Source organism: Crinia signifera, chromosome 4 (genome assembly GCF_055691185.1).
Source record: "Crinia signifera chromosome 4, ASM5569118v1, whole genome shotgun sequence".
Lineage (NCBI taxonomy): Eukaryota > Metazoa > Chordata > Amphibia > Anura > Myobatrachidae > Crinia > Crinia signifera.
Window position 1 is genome coordinate 91843410 of NC_139220.1, and position 14485 is coordinate 91857894.

General features: G+C 45.3%; 1 protein-coding gene across 1 annotated transcript; it reads left to right on the forward strand.

Annotated features, from left to right (window-relative positions):
• Positions 1-553: 553 nt before the first annotated feature.
• On the forward strand, positions 554-11444 carry BNIP1 (BCL2 interacting protein 1). Its single transcript, XM_083181994.1, has 6 exons — positions 554-710; positions 3487-3579; positions 4220-4311; positions 5854-5955; positions 7638-7756; positions 11029-11444. The coding sequence occupies exons 1-6, from the start codon at positions 624-626 to the stop codon at positions 11220-11222; spliced, it is 687 nt and encodes a 228-aa protein (XP_083038120.1). The 5' UTR covers positions 554-623; the 3' UTR covers positions 11223-11444.
• The last annotated feature ends 3041 nt before the right edge of the window (positions 11445-14485 follow it).

Below are 14485 nucleotides of genomic sequence, written 5' to 3' on the forward strand. Positions count from 1 at the left end.
ATCGGCCCTTCTGGCAATTGCCAGAAGGGCCAGTCCGGCCCTCCCTGGGACCACATACAAGAGGATCCTGAAGGTCGCCGGGGGACTATAAGGGCACCACAGGGGACCAGGTAAGTATGTTAAAAAAAAATCCAAAAACTAGAAAAATCCCTTATCCAGAATGCTCGTGGCCCCAAAGATTTTGGATAAGGGATAGGCAACCTGTACCTACACTGATAGATGGTGTACAAATTTGCATTTTCCAGGGCACTTCCAGAAAACACAAGGTTATGCCAATAATGGCTGCCGTCTGTCAATCATTTTGTGAATGGCCAGCGATGGCAAGGTATCACTGGCTTTGATTTGTTTAGCAGGGGGGATCCCGGCCAAGCGCACTGCTTACCATGCACAGTCGTTCGATAATCGTCAGGGTTGCAAATTCATAGCCTTGTGATAGGGTCAGAATCAGGCCCTCAACTAATGCATCAGCGAAAAGCTGCTGCTGCCCCCTGGGCCCGTATATGATGAGGCGAGCGGGTGTACTGAGCAGTTTGCACAGCAGATGGCGCTACAGGCTGGAGACGCACAGGCAGACTCATCGTTATGTCCCGTGCTGTGCTCCGTAGCAGCCAGCACCAGCAGTGATGGCGGCTGCGTCCCGGGATGTACACGTAGCGATCTGTCACCAGGAAATAGTCAGATATGATCTGGAGATCAAAGCGCTGATCCAGGTAAACTGCACATTGCAATAGGGAGGGAAAGCATGCTGTCACACGGATCCGCCCCCCTGCCGCAGTGTGCATTATACCTGTCTCCTCCATAGCACCGAGTGTCAGTGACAAGGCGGGGAGTGTTGTGGGGGGCTGGCGAACAGTACACTCACCTAGGTGCTAGGAAATAAGGGAAACACGAACAAATCACAGGTCTCTATGAGTGGGATACTATGTACTAAGCCTAGGAGAGAGATAAAGGACCAACCAAATAGCTGTCATCTTCAAACACAGCCCGTAACATGGAGCTGATGGGCTATTACTTTATCTCTCCAAGATTTAGTACATAGTCCCCATAGTCCAGTGGCGTAGCTTTTGGGCGCCCCCCCCCCCGCCGTTAAAGGGAGGGCCCACCCACGCACCCCGCCGCACCAACCCCCGCCCGCACCAACCCTCGCCCGCCCCGCCGCACCAACCCCCGCCTCGCCGCCCATGCAATCCCCCCCAAAACCCGCAGTCTTACCTACGCTCAGTACGCGCTGGTCCCGGCTCCCTTCTTTTGCTATGAGGACCACCACAAAATGTCCGCCCCTACAGGGCCGTCTTTTCGTATGGGCTTAATGGGCACTTGCCCAGGGGCCCCAGGTGTATAAGGGCCCTTTTCTGATAGCTGAGGATCCCCTTTTTCCAGGGATACCAGAATTTTGAAAATCGGCCTTGGGGAAGTGGAGATATCCAACTTCAAAGCAGCAGTCCACATTAACTTCTGCTAATTACTCATTTACTTCCCAGTCATATTTCTCAGGTTCTCTCTGACTTGGTTTTTCTGAGAGTATAGTCCAAAAGCTGGGACTCTCCTCTTTCTGTCAACACTAGTGGCTTGTCTCTATCTTTTTCAGAACCAGAGATATTAGGCTTCCAGCAGCCGGTCCTTGCTCCAGCTCCAAACGTCTGGTGTACAGTTTTATATTTTTGTCAATGGATTGCTCTGGCTCCTGATCCCCAAGTCCCCAGCACCTCCTGAACGATGGGACTCTAGGTTTTTATACTATTGAAGGCTAAGAAATCTATTTACAGATAATTGCCGATATCTGCAGTCAAACAAGCTGCCATTCCACCGGAAAATGACGAATATTAAACCCACTCCATTATCCAACCCTCCCCTGTGTATAAAACTATACCCTATCACTACCTCCCTGGAAGTCATTTACAAGGGACCCGTCATTCAGCTCAGTGCCCTCTTCCACACATTAGTGTTCACCCTCCCACCACCTGTGCAGTAAAGGAGTAATTAGCAGAAGTTACTGCTCCAGGTCCTACATGTTGAATGGAAGCTAGAGCACCCCCTGCCACCCGTGGGACATCAAAGCTGCTGCTAATAGCACCCCCCACCCCTAGGAGGGGAGAATGGGTAAGGGCCCCAGTGCATTGCTTTACCCAGGGGCCCACACTGCTGTTAAGACGGCCCTGATGGTGCCCCCCTGTCATTTTCTCCTGGATCCGCCCCTGTATGAACATATACATATATATACACACATACATACAGTACAGCGGCACTCACAAGGTTGTGTAGGGAGGGGCCCCGCTGGACTGCTTTGCCCGGGGGCCCATAATGCTGTTAAGATGGCCCTGCGCCCCTATGCAGCAGACAGTTTCAGAGAACTGTCTGCTACATTGGGGTGGACATTTTGTTGTGGTCCTCACAGCAGAAGAAGGGAGCCGGGACCAGCGCGTACTGAAGAAGACACTGACAGGTAACGACTGCGGGGGATGGCGGCGGGGCAGCGGGGTGTAACTATAGCACTGCAGCGCCCGCACATGCGGTCGCGGGGGCTGCGGTGCTATAGTTACGCCCCTGCCATAGTCCCCTGTATCTCTGTGGTATGTAACACTGTGTGAGGCAAATATATCAAAGTTGGGAGAGATATTAAGGGGTGTATTAATAAGGAAAGTGAAAAGAGAATTGATACTTTTCACTATAAGGGGCCCATTTATAATTTAATATATGGGGGTTAGCCGCAAATGTAAAGTATCTCCTAAATGCACTGTATCTAGGAGGGACCGCAGAAGAATCTCCAATCCCTCGTGCGCCGCCCCCATCGGTTACTATGGGGGATGCGAAGCTGGCCACTATATCAACATCGAGCAGCATCGCTTCAGGTCCCAGGGCTACCATCATTCTGAGATAACAGTAACCTATGGGCTACAGACCACACTGCCTACAGGGTCAGCGCTGACCCTCCCCAGTACACAGCTGAGAACAGTTTCCTTTCGGAGCCCTGTCCCTGTGAATGCGCCTAAAGCTGTGTACACACGGGTGCGATTTCAGCACATATCGCTGGCAATATGGTCGCTGAGTGACCATATTGCCAGTGATTTCATGTGCTGTGGGAGGTAAATTGCCGGGAGCGCGCTCCCATGGCCAGCCCTTCATGGTCGAAGGAGCATGCTCCTCCGATTATGGCTAAAAAATCGCTGGTGCACAGTGCACCAGTGACCAGCGATTTCTAGTCAAAATGAGCCATGTCCCCCATCACTTGTCAGGCTATTGATTTTTACCAGTAAAATGTTTTGTACTGGTAGCGCCTGTTACCGTATGAGAAATAGGTTCAGTCATGTTCTATCATATTAAATGCAATACAATATTAGAATGCAGAAAGCATGCTATATGGATATTTGGGTATGTAGTGAATATGTGGATGATTACAAGGGTCCATTGTGTCTCATCAGTGGTGATTTTTGCATTATGTGATTGCCCTTTGATATATGAGCAGATTATCTGCACTGATTCTTCCAGGATATCCGGGAATGCACAGGCCCAGTAGGCACACTGAATGATCTCAATGCTCAAGTAAAGGACAAGTTCCGCCTCCTGAGACTCCTAATACAGGTAAGATGTGAATAGGTAATCACATTCATAGTAAGTCTGCACAATGCAGGACAATGGCTATTTTCTGAATAAAAGATAAATCTTTCAGATTACAGAAATATAATCGTGAGAACTGGTTGCTCTCATTCTGGCCTGGTGAGGCAGATTCATTAAGGTGCAGGTTGTGCCACACATCGTTGTGACACGAGTAATGTGCCGGAGACCGATTCAGCTGCAGGAGCTGCTGTGAGCATCACACCTGGGATAACTGCAGTCATTTTTTCTCCACCAATGGAACTGCTACTTCTCATCATGGCTTTAAATCAGGCATGTCCAACGTTGGCCCTTCAGATGTTGTGAAACTACACATCCCAGCATGCTTTGCCACAGTTTTGCTATTAGAGAATGCTAAAACTATTGCAAAGCATGCTGGGGTGTGTAGTTTCACAACATCTAGAGGGCCAACGTTGGACATGCCTGCTTTAAATGGACGTGCAAGGCAGCTTGCACCCAGTGGAATGACTCTATATTGGGAAGTACATTACAAGGAAGTACTCTATATTGGGAAGTACATTACAAATGTGTAGACTCATTTTGAGTTCTAGCTGCTTTATTCTGGTAAATTGTGAAGCTTATGGGTTTTTCATGTTTGTCCTGGAAGGATCTGGAGCAGATGGCCCGAGAGCAGGATAAGGAGTCTGACAAGGAAGCGTTGTTGAAGGAGATGGAGTGTCACAAGAAGCAGATGCTCAGGTGTGTGTATGGCCAATGCCTTCAGTTTGCTTTGATTACCAAATACTGGGGCAGATGTATTAAGCCTGCTGAAAAGATAAAGTGGAAGGAGATAACGCACCAACCAATCAACTCCTAACTGTCATTTTTGAAACATAGCCGATTGGCTGGTGTGTTATCGCCTTCCATGTTATCTCTATACCAGGCTTAATACATCTGCCCCATAGTACATAATGGTTTATTTGTCATTTAAAAGCAGAAGTTCCTAACACCAGTGGAAAAGTGATACTCCTGTCAACCTTTTCCTTGGGCAAGTAGACGACTGGGGGTTGAACTAGACATTGTTGACCTAATTACTGTGGATCTTATGATCAACACCCAGTGCCAGGATATTGAGACCAACTGGAAAACTCCCTGCATAATATATGCTTTCCACTGAACACCCCCCTCTCAAACGAAGAAAACTGTGCACGTTCAGATGGTTTAAAGATGCCCCTATGGTTGCCCATACTCTGCATATGCTGTCATGGGCAAGTTTTTATGCAAAAATGTACCCTTTCCAACCAGCAAGCTAATGCCTGCATCAGACCGGTCTTTACAAAGAGCATGCCAGGATTGGGGATATCACAGCCATTTCTAACCCTGCCATTATTGTATGAATATTTTGTTTTACATTTATCGTGACTGAGAAACTAGTTTCACATTTTTTTTCTACTTCTGACCATATGCATTAACTCTGTATATAGTTACCACATTGGGCCAGATGCACTAAGCTTCAAAAGTGATCAAATGAAGAGCAATAAACAGCCAGCCAATCAGTTCCTACCTGCCATGTCACAGGCTGGGTTGAAAAATGTCAAAGAGCTGATTGGTTGGTTGTGTATCACTCTCCATGTTATCACTTTTGAAGCTTAGTGCATCTGGCCCACTGTGTGTTATTATATTATGTACTTGGTCATTAAGCTCAACATTATTTCATGTGTCCACCTAAGCCTTATTTGACCTTTAGTGGTTGACCTTATGTATGTTGTCCTTCAAAGTGTCGACCCATACCGTCATGACAGTGGTGGGTAGAAAAAGGTGGGGCGGAAAGTGATGGAGTGGTTCAAGGGGCAGAAGGTCTAAAGTGGCCGACGATGTAAAGCATGCGATTGGGAAAGACAGTCAAGCGGTGTTTTCAGCAGTGGCCACAGTAGCAGAACCTTATCTGCAGCAAATGCCTGCTTGAGCCAGTGGATATTTGAAGTTTTAATCCTTGAGCGTCTGTCCTCTACCTGGTTTCCTCTCAGTTTGAAGAGGAATATCCATATATGATGCTTCCACTGCAGCAGTGTATATGACTGCTCTGAAATTGGCAGGGTGGAGCTGCAGCATTGTGGGCAGGATGGTGGAGTAGTCGGGGACATGGAGGCAGTCAAGGTGTGTATGTGTTCAGCTGTATAGTCTTGTCAAACCATACGCAAATGCAAAACCTTTGTCACACGAGAAACACACTGTCTACATTTAATCACAAAAGTAAAGAACCAAATGTTCCCACTGTGTTTAATTACTAATTTATTTCAGTAATCAGACTGTGTGGAGAAAGGCCAATCTGTCTTGTAAGCTGGCCATAGATAATTCTGAAAAGGATGAGCTGCTTGAAGGAGGCGATTCTACCAGGCTGAGGTAATGTTCTTTCTACCACATGATGGAAGTGATACATTATAACACTAACATGCCGACACAAGCATTCATTCAAATAGGGATGGATGCACAGAATGGGTGTAAAGCTGGGTATACACTGGACCATATGTGTACCACTACCCACCAACATCTTGAGTGACAGGACCTGGCCGTGTGACTGTATTTGCAAGTGCATACACACTTATAATGCCAGCTGGGTAGGGGGGGGGATGGGGCCATGCTGCTAGTGATACCCTCCCTCGTCCTCCTTGTACATACAACAGAAGTGCCCATCAGCGACATAATGAGTAAACACTGGACGACATTCTGATTGTCATTGTGACCCATCGGAATCGGCAAAATCGTTGTCCAGTGTGAACCCAGCTTAAACCTTTGCACTTTCTTCTAAAATGCAATTAAAGCCCAGCTTTTAAACACTAGTGATTAAGGGACCTTGTTTGTGTAATAAACCTATAAATGTGGCCTGGCTGAAGAAATAACAGTAAGGTTTGGTATTGGCTGCTCTTCTGTGAGGTGATTACTGCCTTCTATTCATACAAATGAAATCTGTTTCCTTCTCTAGGGACTTCTTCTGAAAAGAAGCCCATAGACTTGCATAGGCAACACCATCTATTACTGGTGTTGCCTATTGTGATCAAGCTCCAGAATATATTTTCTGGAGCTTGCTGATAATGGGCACAGTGCAGCTCAGTCAAATCTGTGTGGAGGAACACTATAAGAAATGTGGGGATGCATAGGTATTGCAGTAACCCTATTTTTGCAGGTTTTATCACATTTTTAGTAAAGATACATCCTTCCCCCGGATAAATTAATTTATTTACAGTTTGTTATATAGTGCAGCAAATTCCATTGCGCTTTACAATAGGAAACAGTGATAAAACAAACTGGGTAGTAACAAACAGATATAAAAGGCAGGAGGGCCCTGCTCGCAAGATATATAATTAGTTGAATTCTACCCCCAGTAAAAAATTGTGCATGACCGTATCAGGCTGTTGGTGTAATGCAAGAGCAATTGAACTTGGCAGTTGTCAAATGTGAATGCAAAATACAGAGTTATGGGATGACTGAGCATATGTACAGATTGAATTCTCTTGGGAATGTGAAAATCTCAAGTTTTCCTAGTTTAGAGCCTTCCACAATCTATGCTTTTCTTATTACATCTAGAGCATATGTTATCACTTATTCTGGAATATTTCTTTCTTTATTGAGCAAATTGGATGTTGGTGACTTTGTTTATGAAAGAACTGCTGACGTCTCCAAACTATATTACGGTGAATAGTCAGTGACAACAAATATCCAGGAAAACATCGGAAATGTAATGGGCTTTGTGTTTTGTGCCAAAAGTAACATAGTTTACATTTTAGAAATATAGTTTATTTGTGGGCCATGCTATACCTCAAAGTCTTCTGCCCAAAAAGTGTCAATACAGTTTGCCCCACCTGACGCTGTCCAATTTTCTATTAATCCAAGCAAGCTACCAGTGCACCACCACTTACAGCAAGGCTGGACCCATGCACTTGGGGGAAGGGGGGGTGTTGGCTGATGAATGAGGTGGCGTCCGGTCAAAAGATTCAGGGTTTCTTCTGTTTTGTAATACAACAGCAAATCCAAGCATGTATTTTTTCCATCTGGAACTATTTTGGTTGTTTTTTCCTCTCCAACAGAAAAATAACCAAAGAAAACTTGGCCCAGTCCACTAATAGCATCACTGAGAGCCTGATGAGTATCAGCCGGATGATGTCCCAACAAGTGCAGCAGAGTGAGGTTACCATGCACACTATAGGTATGATAAGTTCTGCTATCCACAATTGCTAAACCCATTTGGTAACAATTTATTTGTCAGTTATCTATCACCAAAATAACACTGTAGTATTAATGCAGAGTTAATAAAAGTAAAATACCAGTGGAATTTGTGGTCCTTAAAACTCAAATGTATGTGTTTGCAAAGCTGGCACTAGATGGCTACATCCAGCTTGGCACCAGCAGCATATGCCAGGTATAATAATATGTATAACCATTAGTTGTGTTTCAAAGAAGGTATTCACTATTAGGCATCAATAACATTGCAGGTCTTCTCTAACACACCAGATAAATTATGCTTAAAAGTCCTACTATGTCAGGCCTGTCCATACTATGACCCTCCAGCTGTTTGGGAAACTACAAGTCCCATCATGCCTTGCCACAGTTTTAGCATTCCCTAATAGCCAAACTGGTGCAAGGTATGATGGGCTTTGTAGTTTCACAGCAGCTGGAACACGCCTGTACTATGTACTAAAAATCCTACTATCGGCAGCAGTCACAAGAAAGTCACGTGTTGTTGTTGTTGTCATAATAATCATTTGCTGTATGCACCCGCCCTTGGCTACCTGCAAATGATATGGTTTTCTTATATACAGTATGTATCTGAGTTCTGATCTCTATGTGCTCACGATCGCATTAACATGTTAGGATGTCCTCTGGATCATCAATTGCATGGGTGTGAATCGTTTTATCGACCATAGTTAGGTCGACAGTTATTTGGTCGACACCGTTGGGTCGACATGTGGGAAGGTCGACAGGGTTCTAGGTAGACATGGGTCAAGGTTGACAGGTGTATAGGTCGGCATAGGAAAATGTTGACATATGCATTAGGTCGACATGGGTTTTTTCACTTTGTTTTTTTACACAGTTGGAAGTCAACTGCAGCCCCTCGCATCGCTCGCAATGCGAGGGCACGGTGCCTCGCTGCGCTCAGCACACTATTTTATTCTCCCACCACGCCCTAGTGGATGGTAGGGCATGAAATACTGTCTGTTGGCTCAAATAACAGTGAAAAAACCCATGTCGACCTAACGCATATGTCGACTTAGACACCTGTCGACCTAGAACCCTGTCGACCTAATGACTGTCTACGTAAATGCAGTCGACAATACGACCATATGCCCAATTGCATACAGAAGAGTCCAAGCTCATCTTATACAGGAATATTAATAGTCATGGGTCATTTGCTGCGATTACAAGGCCCTCACCCGCGATCCACAGGACTGTATGGTGTGACTGCTCCTGTAAGCGCGGGCAACTTATCGCAGTCTCCCTGCGGCTGCTAACAGAATGGATGAGGAAGGATATATCTGTGTGCCCGCACTCACTGCTCTGAGCATTTGCACAGTTATTTTATGCAATAGATGCTGCAGTGACTGGCTCAGTACTCTGTGGAACAGCTCTTAATAGTGTTCTGACTTTATAGACTCTTACGAAAGTGATGCCCAATTTCTCTGTCCTATTAGCAGGTCTTTGGCATATATTCAATGCCGTGGGCGAGCGGTGACTGCGAGCAGGACTTTTTGCTCGCAGTCACCGCTCACCCTGTCAGTATTCAACTGACCCCCCTCATTCGCAAATTCCCCCTCGCTCCGTTTTTTGAGCGAGGGGGAATTTGCGAATGTGCCTCCAAAAGCCGTGGGCGAGCGGTGACTGCGAGCAGGACTTTTTGCTCGCAGTCACCGCTCACCCTGTCAGTATTCAACTGACCCCCCTCATTCGCAAATTCCCCCTCGCTCCGTTTTTTGAGCGAGGGGGAATTTGCGAATGTGCCTCCAAAAGCTGCGAGAGCCGAGGCTAATTACAGCGAGTTTGCTGCACTAGCCGCGGCTCTCACAGTTTAGGGGAATCCTCGCCGTTCTGTGACTGCGAGGATTCCCCCAGAACCGTTGCATAGTGCGAGCGGCCGGCGCGGGGGTTAAACTGCGAGGATCACTAGTTTTCTGTGATCCTCGCAGTTTAACCCCCTCGCCGGCCGCTCGCACCGGCATTGAATACTTGCCTTTGTCTCCTCCTTGTCCTAGTTGTTGACTGTCTAAAAATGTACCATTCAGTGTGTTTGCTTTATTGTAACATCCAAAATGTTTCTCGGCCAGGCTCAGTGTTATTTTGCTGCTTTGCGAGCCTTGTAGCGCCACCCGCCGCTACTCGCCGATTTTCCCTACAGCGTTGCAAATAGATGATTATATACATCCATTTTCAGCCTTGCGTGGGTGACCGAAATCATTCAATGGCCAACGAGCATCAAATTATTTGTAAAGCGCTCACTAATCTGAGTCACTCTTTGGTGACTTAGATTAGTGGTGCCCTGCTCCGTGAACAGGGTGGGCAGCTGGTATCCGGTGACGTCAGCTGCCTGCCCACGGAAGGCCGGTAGCCGCCCCTGTTCGCATAGGGACACACAGCGTTTTTGTGGGTATGCCCAGGAAAAGCTGGGCATTCGCCCCCTGCTTGGGATGGCCATCGACTATCAATGATTCGAAATCATCGATGGTTCATGGCCGATGTCGAATACTTTTGCCATCGATGGAGGAGAACCAGATGGTTTCCCTCCATTGATGGAACAGCAAAACAATGTTTTGCTTCTTTTTTTTTTTTTTCAAAGTGCTGGGACACTGAGCATAGCCTCGCCCCCGATACCTGCGAAGCCCCGCCCCCGTGCTTTGATTGGCCCACAGGCCAAATAGTCAAACACAATGGATGACCATCGATATGTAAAAATATCGATGGCCCTCCATTGCAAAGTTTAGTACTATTGATGGCCAGTTGCAGAATTGCCATCGATGGTGATGGCCATCCTTACCCCCTGCCCACCTCCTTTATGCCCACCCCATTGCGAGCGCCCTCTGAGACTATGTGTGGGCGCCCGCAGAGAATATAAGCTTATGCACATGCGCAGATCTTCTATATCGGTCTCTGTTGCGAATTCGCAATGGGGCAAACCAATTTGAATGAGGGCCCATATCCCTTCCATTTATAAGGATGTAGATTGTCTTATGGTCTTCCTTTTGGATTTCTGTTACATGACCGTTTTGAACCAGTCAGACAGCATATTGCTAATTGCTTCAATAGGGCAAACAGAAGCGAAAAGTGGTTCAAACTTGACTCTATTTGAAAACTAATACACAGACCTATTGTAAGACATCATTTTATGTGCACATAGTGTATAATGATGCTAAATTGTTTGCTTAAGGTGGTTCTGCACCCCGCAATATAAATAGTTTTTGTTAATTTATTCCTTATGTCATTTCTCAGCCACCTCATCCAGAACTATCCAGGAGGCCAATGAAGAATTTAAGTCCATGACTGGAACCATTCAGCTTGGTCGCAAACTCATTACAAAGTACAATCGGCGTGAGCTCACAGACAAACTGCTGATTTTTCTAGCGCTAGCATTGTTCCTGGCAACTGTGCTATATATCCTAAAGAAAAGGATCTTTCCATTCTAGCTGCCGCGAACACGCTTGACCATATTACTGACTCTGCACTCACTTATTGATGGCTGCTGGACTCAGCCTGGTTGGTAGTCACATGACTTACATGTGCTACATAAACTCCAACACTACAATCCATTTATTTGGCAAGAACAGACAATTGCACATAATTCTAATGGAGAGCAGCAGCGTTCATGAAGATCTGCACAAGTGGTCAATAATAAACAGCTTTCTTCACATGCTCAAAATTATTTTGACCAATTTTAAATATTAACTTCTTGTATATATCCACACTGATGAAGAAAGCGTTGAATGTTACATAAATTAGTGGAGCTCTGGCAGTTACAGTATATCAGATAGGAATACTTTGTCATTGAAACTGTTTGTTATATTCCATCTGTTATGTTTGAATCTTTCAACATTTACAGAACTCCCTGGTAACTTGTATTAACATGTTTACACTTTTTAATTCAAGTAATACTGTGTATAATCTCATGGAAATACCATGCTGTGAATCAATATTTAGTGATATCATCTCTAAAGGTGCCAATACGCACTGCGAGAATCACATGCGTTATGGGCTAGATCGCATCGCACGGCATGTGTTTTGCATGCAATGTGCGTGCGGTGCGATCCGAAAGCAGTACAAAGGTATGTGCAGCACATACTTTTTGTACTGTGCGATGCGATCCCCGCAGGAGCACGCATCGCATCGAACGCTACTATCGCAGTGTGTATGGCCACCTTGAGTGTTTGTTGGGAAAACCGTTTGTATATTATATCGTTTATTATTTACCTAAAAAGGCTAACTACTCCTCACCTCTATGAGGTGAAGTGCTGACACTAGAGGCCACTCGATAGACCATATTACTTCATTGTGTGCTAAAAGATGCCATAACAGAAAGGGAAAGCAATTTTTTGCAGGGACAATAATCGGTTTTTAACTTGCTGGATATGGAGAGAGGGAGCTGGAGACAGAGATTGGACATACCTCCCAAAATGATCCTCTCCAGGAGTCTCTCTTCCTGGACTTCCCTCTTAATTTATGATTGCCATCACCTGTGGTGAAACACTTGTCTACTCAATTAACCTGTTTAAAAATGGTGATGGCAATCATAAATTGAGAGAAATCCAGGAACAGAGCGTTGTGTCCCTCCTGGATTGGGGCATGTTGGGAGGTATGAATTGGAGGTAGGAGCAGTTAAGGGGTGGGGTGGAGAGTTTGTGGGCTAAAAACGATCACAGCTTATAGTGAAAGTACATTGCAGAAGTCATCATTTTGATGAGCTTTTAACTAGTTATAGTCTAGTTGAAGGATTTGTCTTGAGGTTCCTTTATAAATAACAAAATCAGCATTATTTTAGAAATAATGTTAGATGTAAATTAACTTTCTCTATACATAGGGTTGCCATACTATCCGTCAGAATCCTGTCCGTTTTCGCTGGCTTCCGACACTAACTCGACAGTGTAAATTCAATATTCTGACTGTCGAGAGTCGGAATGTCCACAGATTTGGTGAAAATGGCTGTGTATTGTTGGGAAACTGCTGTGAATTCTACAATCCACACCCGTTTCCGAGAAAACTGATTTCACTTTAAAATAAAATCGACAGCCTTAAAGGAATGGGATCATTTGGTCTACAGAAAGTTGGTCGACATGGGGTTTTGCACAGTTTTTTTTGACCCGAATGTCGACACAGTCGACATGGACACTGGTTAAAGTGCACTGAGTGCGCTCGCCATGCTTCGGGCACGGTGCCTTGCTATGCTTGGCACACTTTTGTTCTCCCACCACACCCTAGTGGATGGTAGGGCATGAAATACCGCCTGTTGGCACATGTCGGGTCTGAAAACACTCGAGAACCCCATGTCGACCTATTGACTGTTGACATAATGCGTGTGTCGACCTAATGACCTGTCGACTTTGACCCATGTTGACCTAGAACCATGCTGACCTATCCCCATGTCGAAATAACGACTGTTGACCAACTTGCTATAGACCAAATGAGCCTATCCCTCCTTCAGTAGGGGTCTGGGGTCTTGTCCTTTACGTTAGTGAAATCTGATATTCTTGGACTATGGTCACAAGAATATCATATATCATCACATGTCTGAACACTGGAAGGAAGGACCCATGCTGTGTGTCCAATGGGTCTCTTGTTATGTAACAAGAGACCCATTTGTCTCTTGTTACATAAAATCTCTTTTCAGACTGTTTAGTGTTTAACCACTGTCATGTAAGAACAGGAAGCCCATCAGATATGATGTTCCATAATAAAATCTATTTAAACATCACCTGAATATGCATTTAAATTTGTTCCAAAAAGTAGAACATGACTGATATGAGAGTAATTCCTTCCTTATTAAGCAGCTGCTAATTTAAGGTTATCTGTATAACTTGTTAAAACATACAGCATTGAATGTCCATTGCATGGCCACCTGTTCTGCAGCTATATCTACAGACGGAGCGGTGAGCAAGTTCTCCATTCACACTGCCCAATCCGTTGAAACTGACATCAAAAGTGGGCGGGCACATTTGCATGCGCCCGCCCACTGAGATATACTGGGCATCAACTGGGTTGTAGGGGCGACGCAATATATGTGAACGGCGCCGTTCGCAGATATATTGCTCGTACACACTGGCCGATGGTGTATCGACACCTTTAGTTGCTTTATTTTACACACCTGAATCAGGCCAAAGGAGTTGGTTAGTGCCTGTCAACTGCGACTCAGTCCTGACAAAATAGGGGTTTTTATGACTGAAACTCAGGGGTAGATTTATTAAGCTTGGTGAATTGATAACCTGTCTAGTTTTTATCACTGGCCAATCAGCTCCTACCTGTCATTTTTCAAACCAAGCCTGTAACTTAACAGGTAGGAGCTGATTGGCTGGTGATAAAAACCAGACACTTTATCACTTCAGCAAGCTTAATAAATCTGCCCCTCTGTGCCAAAGGATAAGCCGACAGCTCTAATTCTCTCTGCACATTTTACATCTGCCCCCCTGCAGTGCACATGGTTTTGTCCATCTAAGAAGGATTTTGTCAGAAAGAGTGAACTAGAAAAAGGCCCTTAGTCTCTTCACCAAGGCTCTTGGGATACATAGGTTTTTGCTATAGAACAATATTTGATAGATAAGAACCACTTGGCCCATCTAGTTTGCCCCCTATCATTGGGGATATCCCTTCACCCTCCTGGGTGGCCATTAGCATATCTTGCACACAGTGAAGTCAGCTGATCAAAGCATCCCTGAGAACTTACACCACCACCACCCCCCCC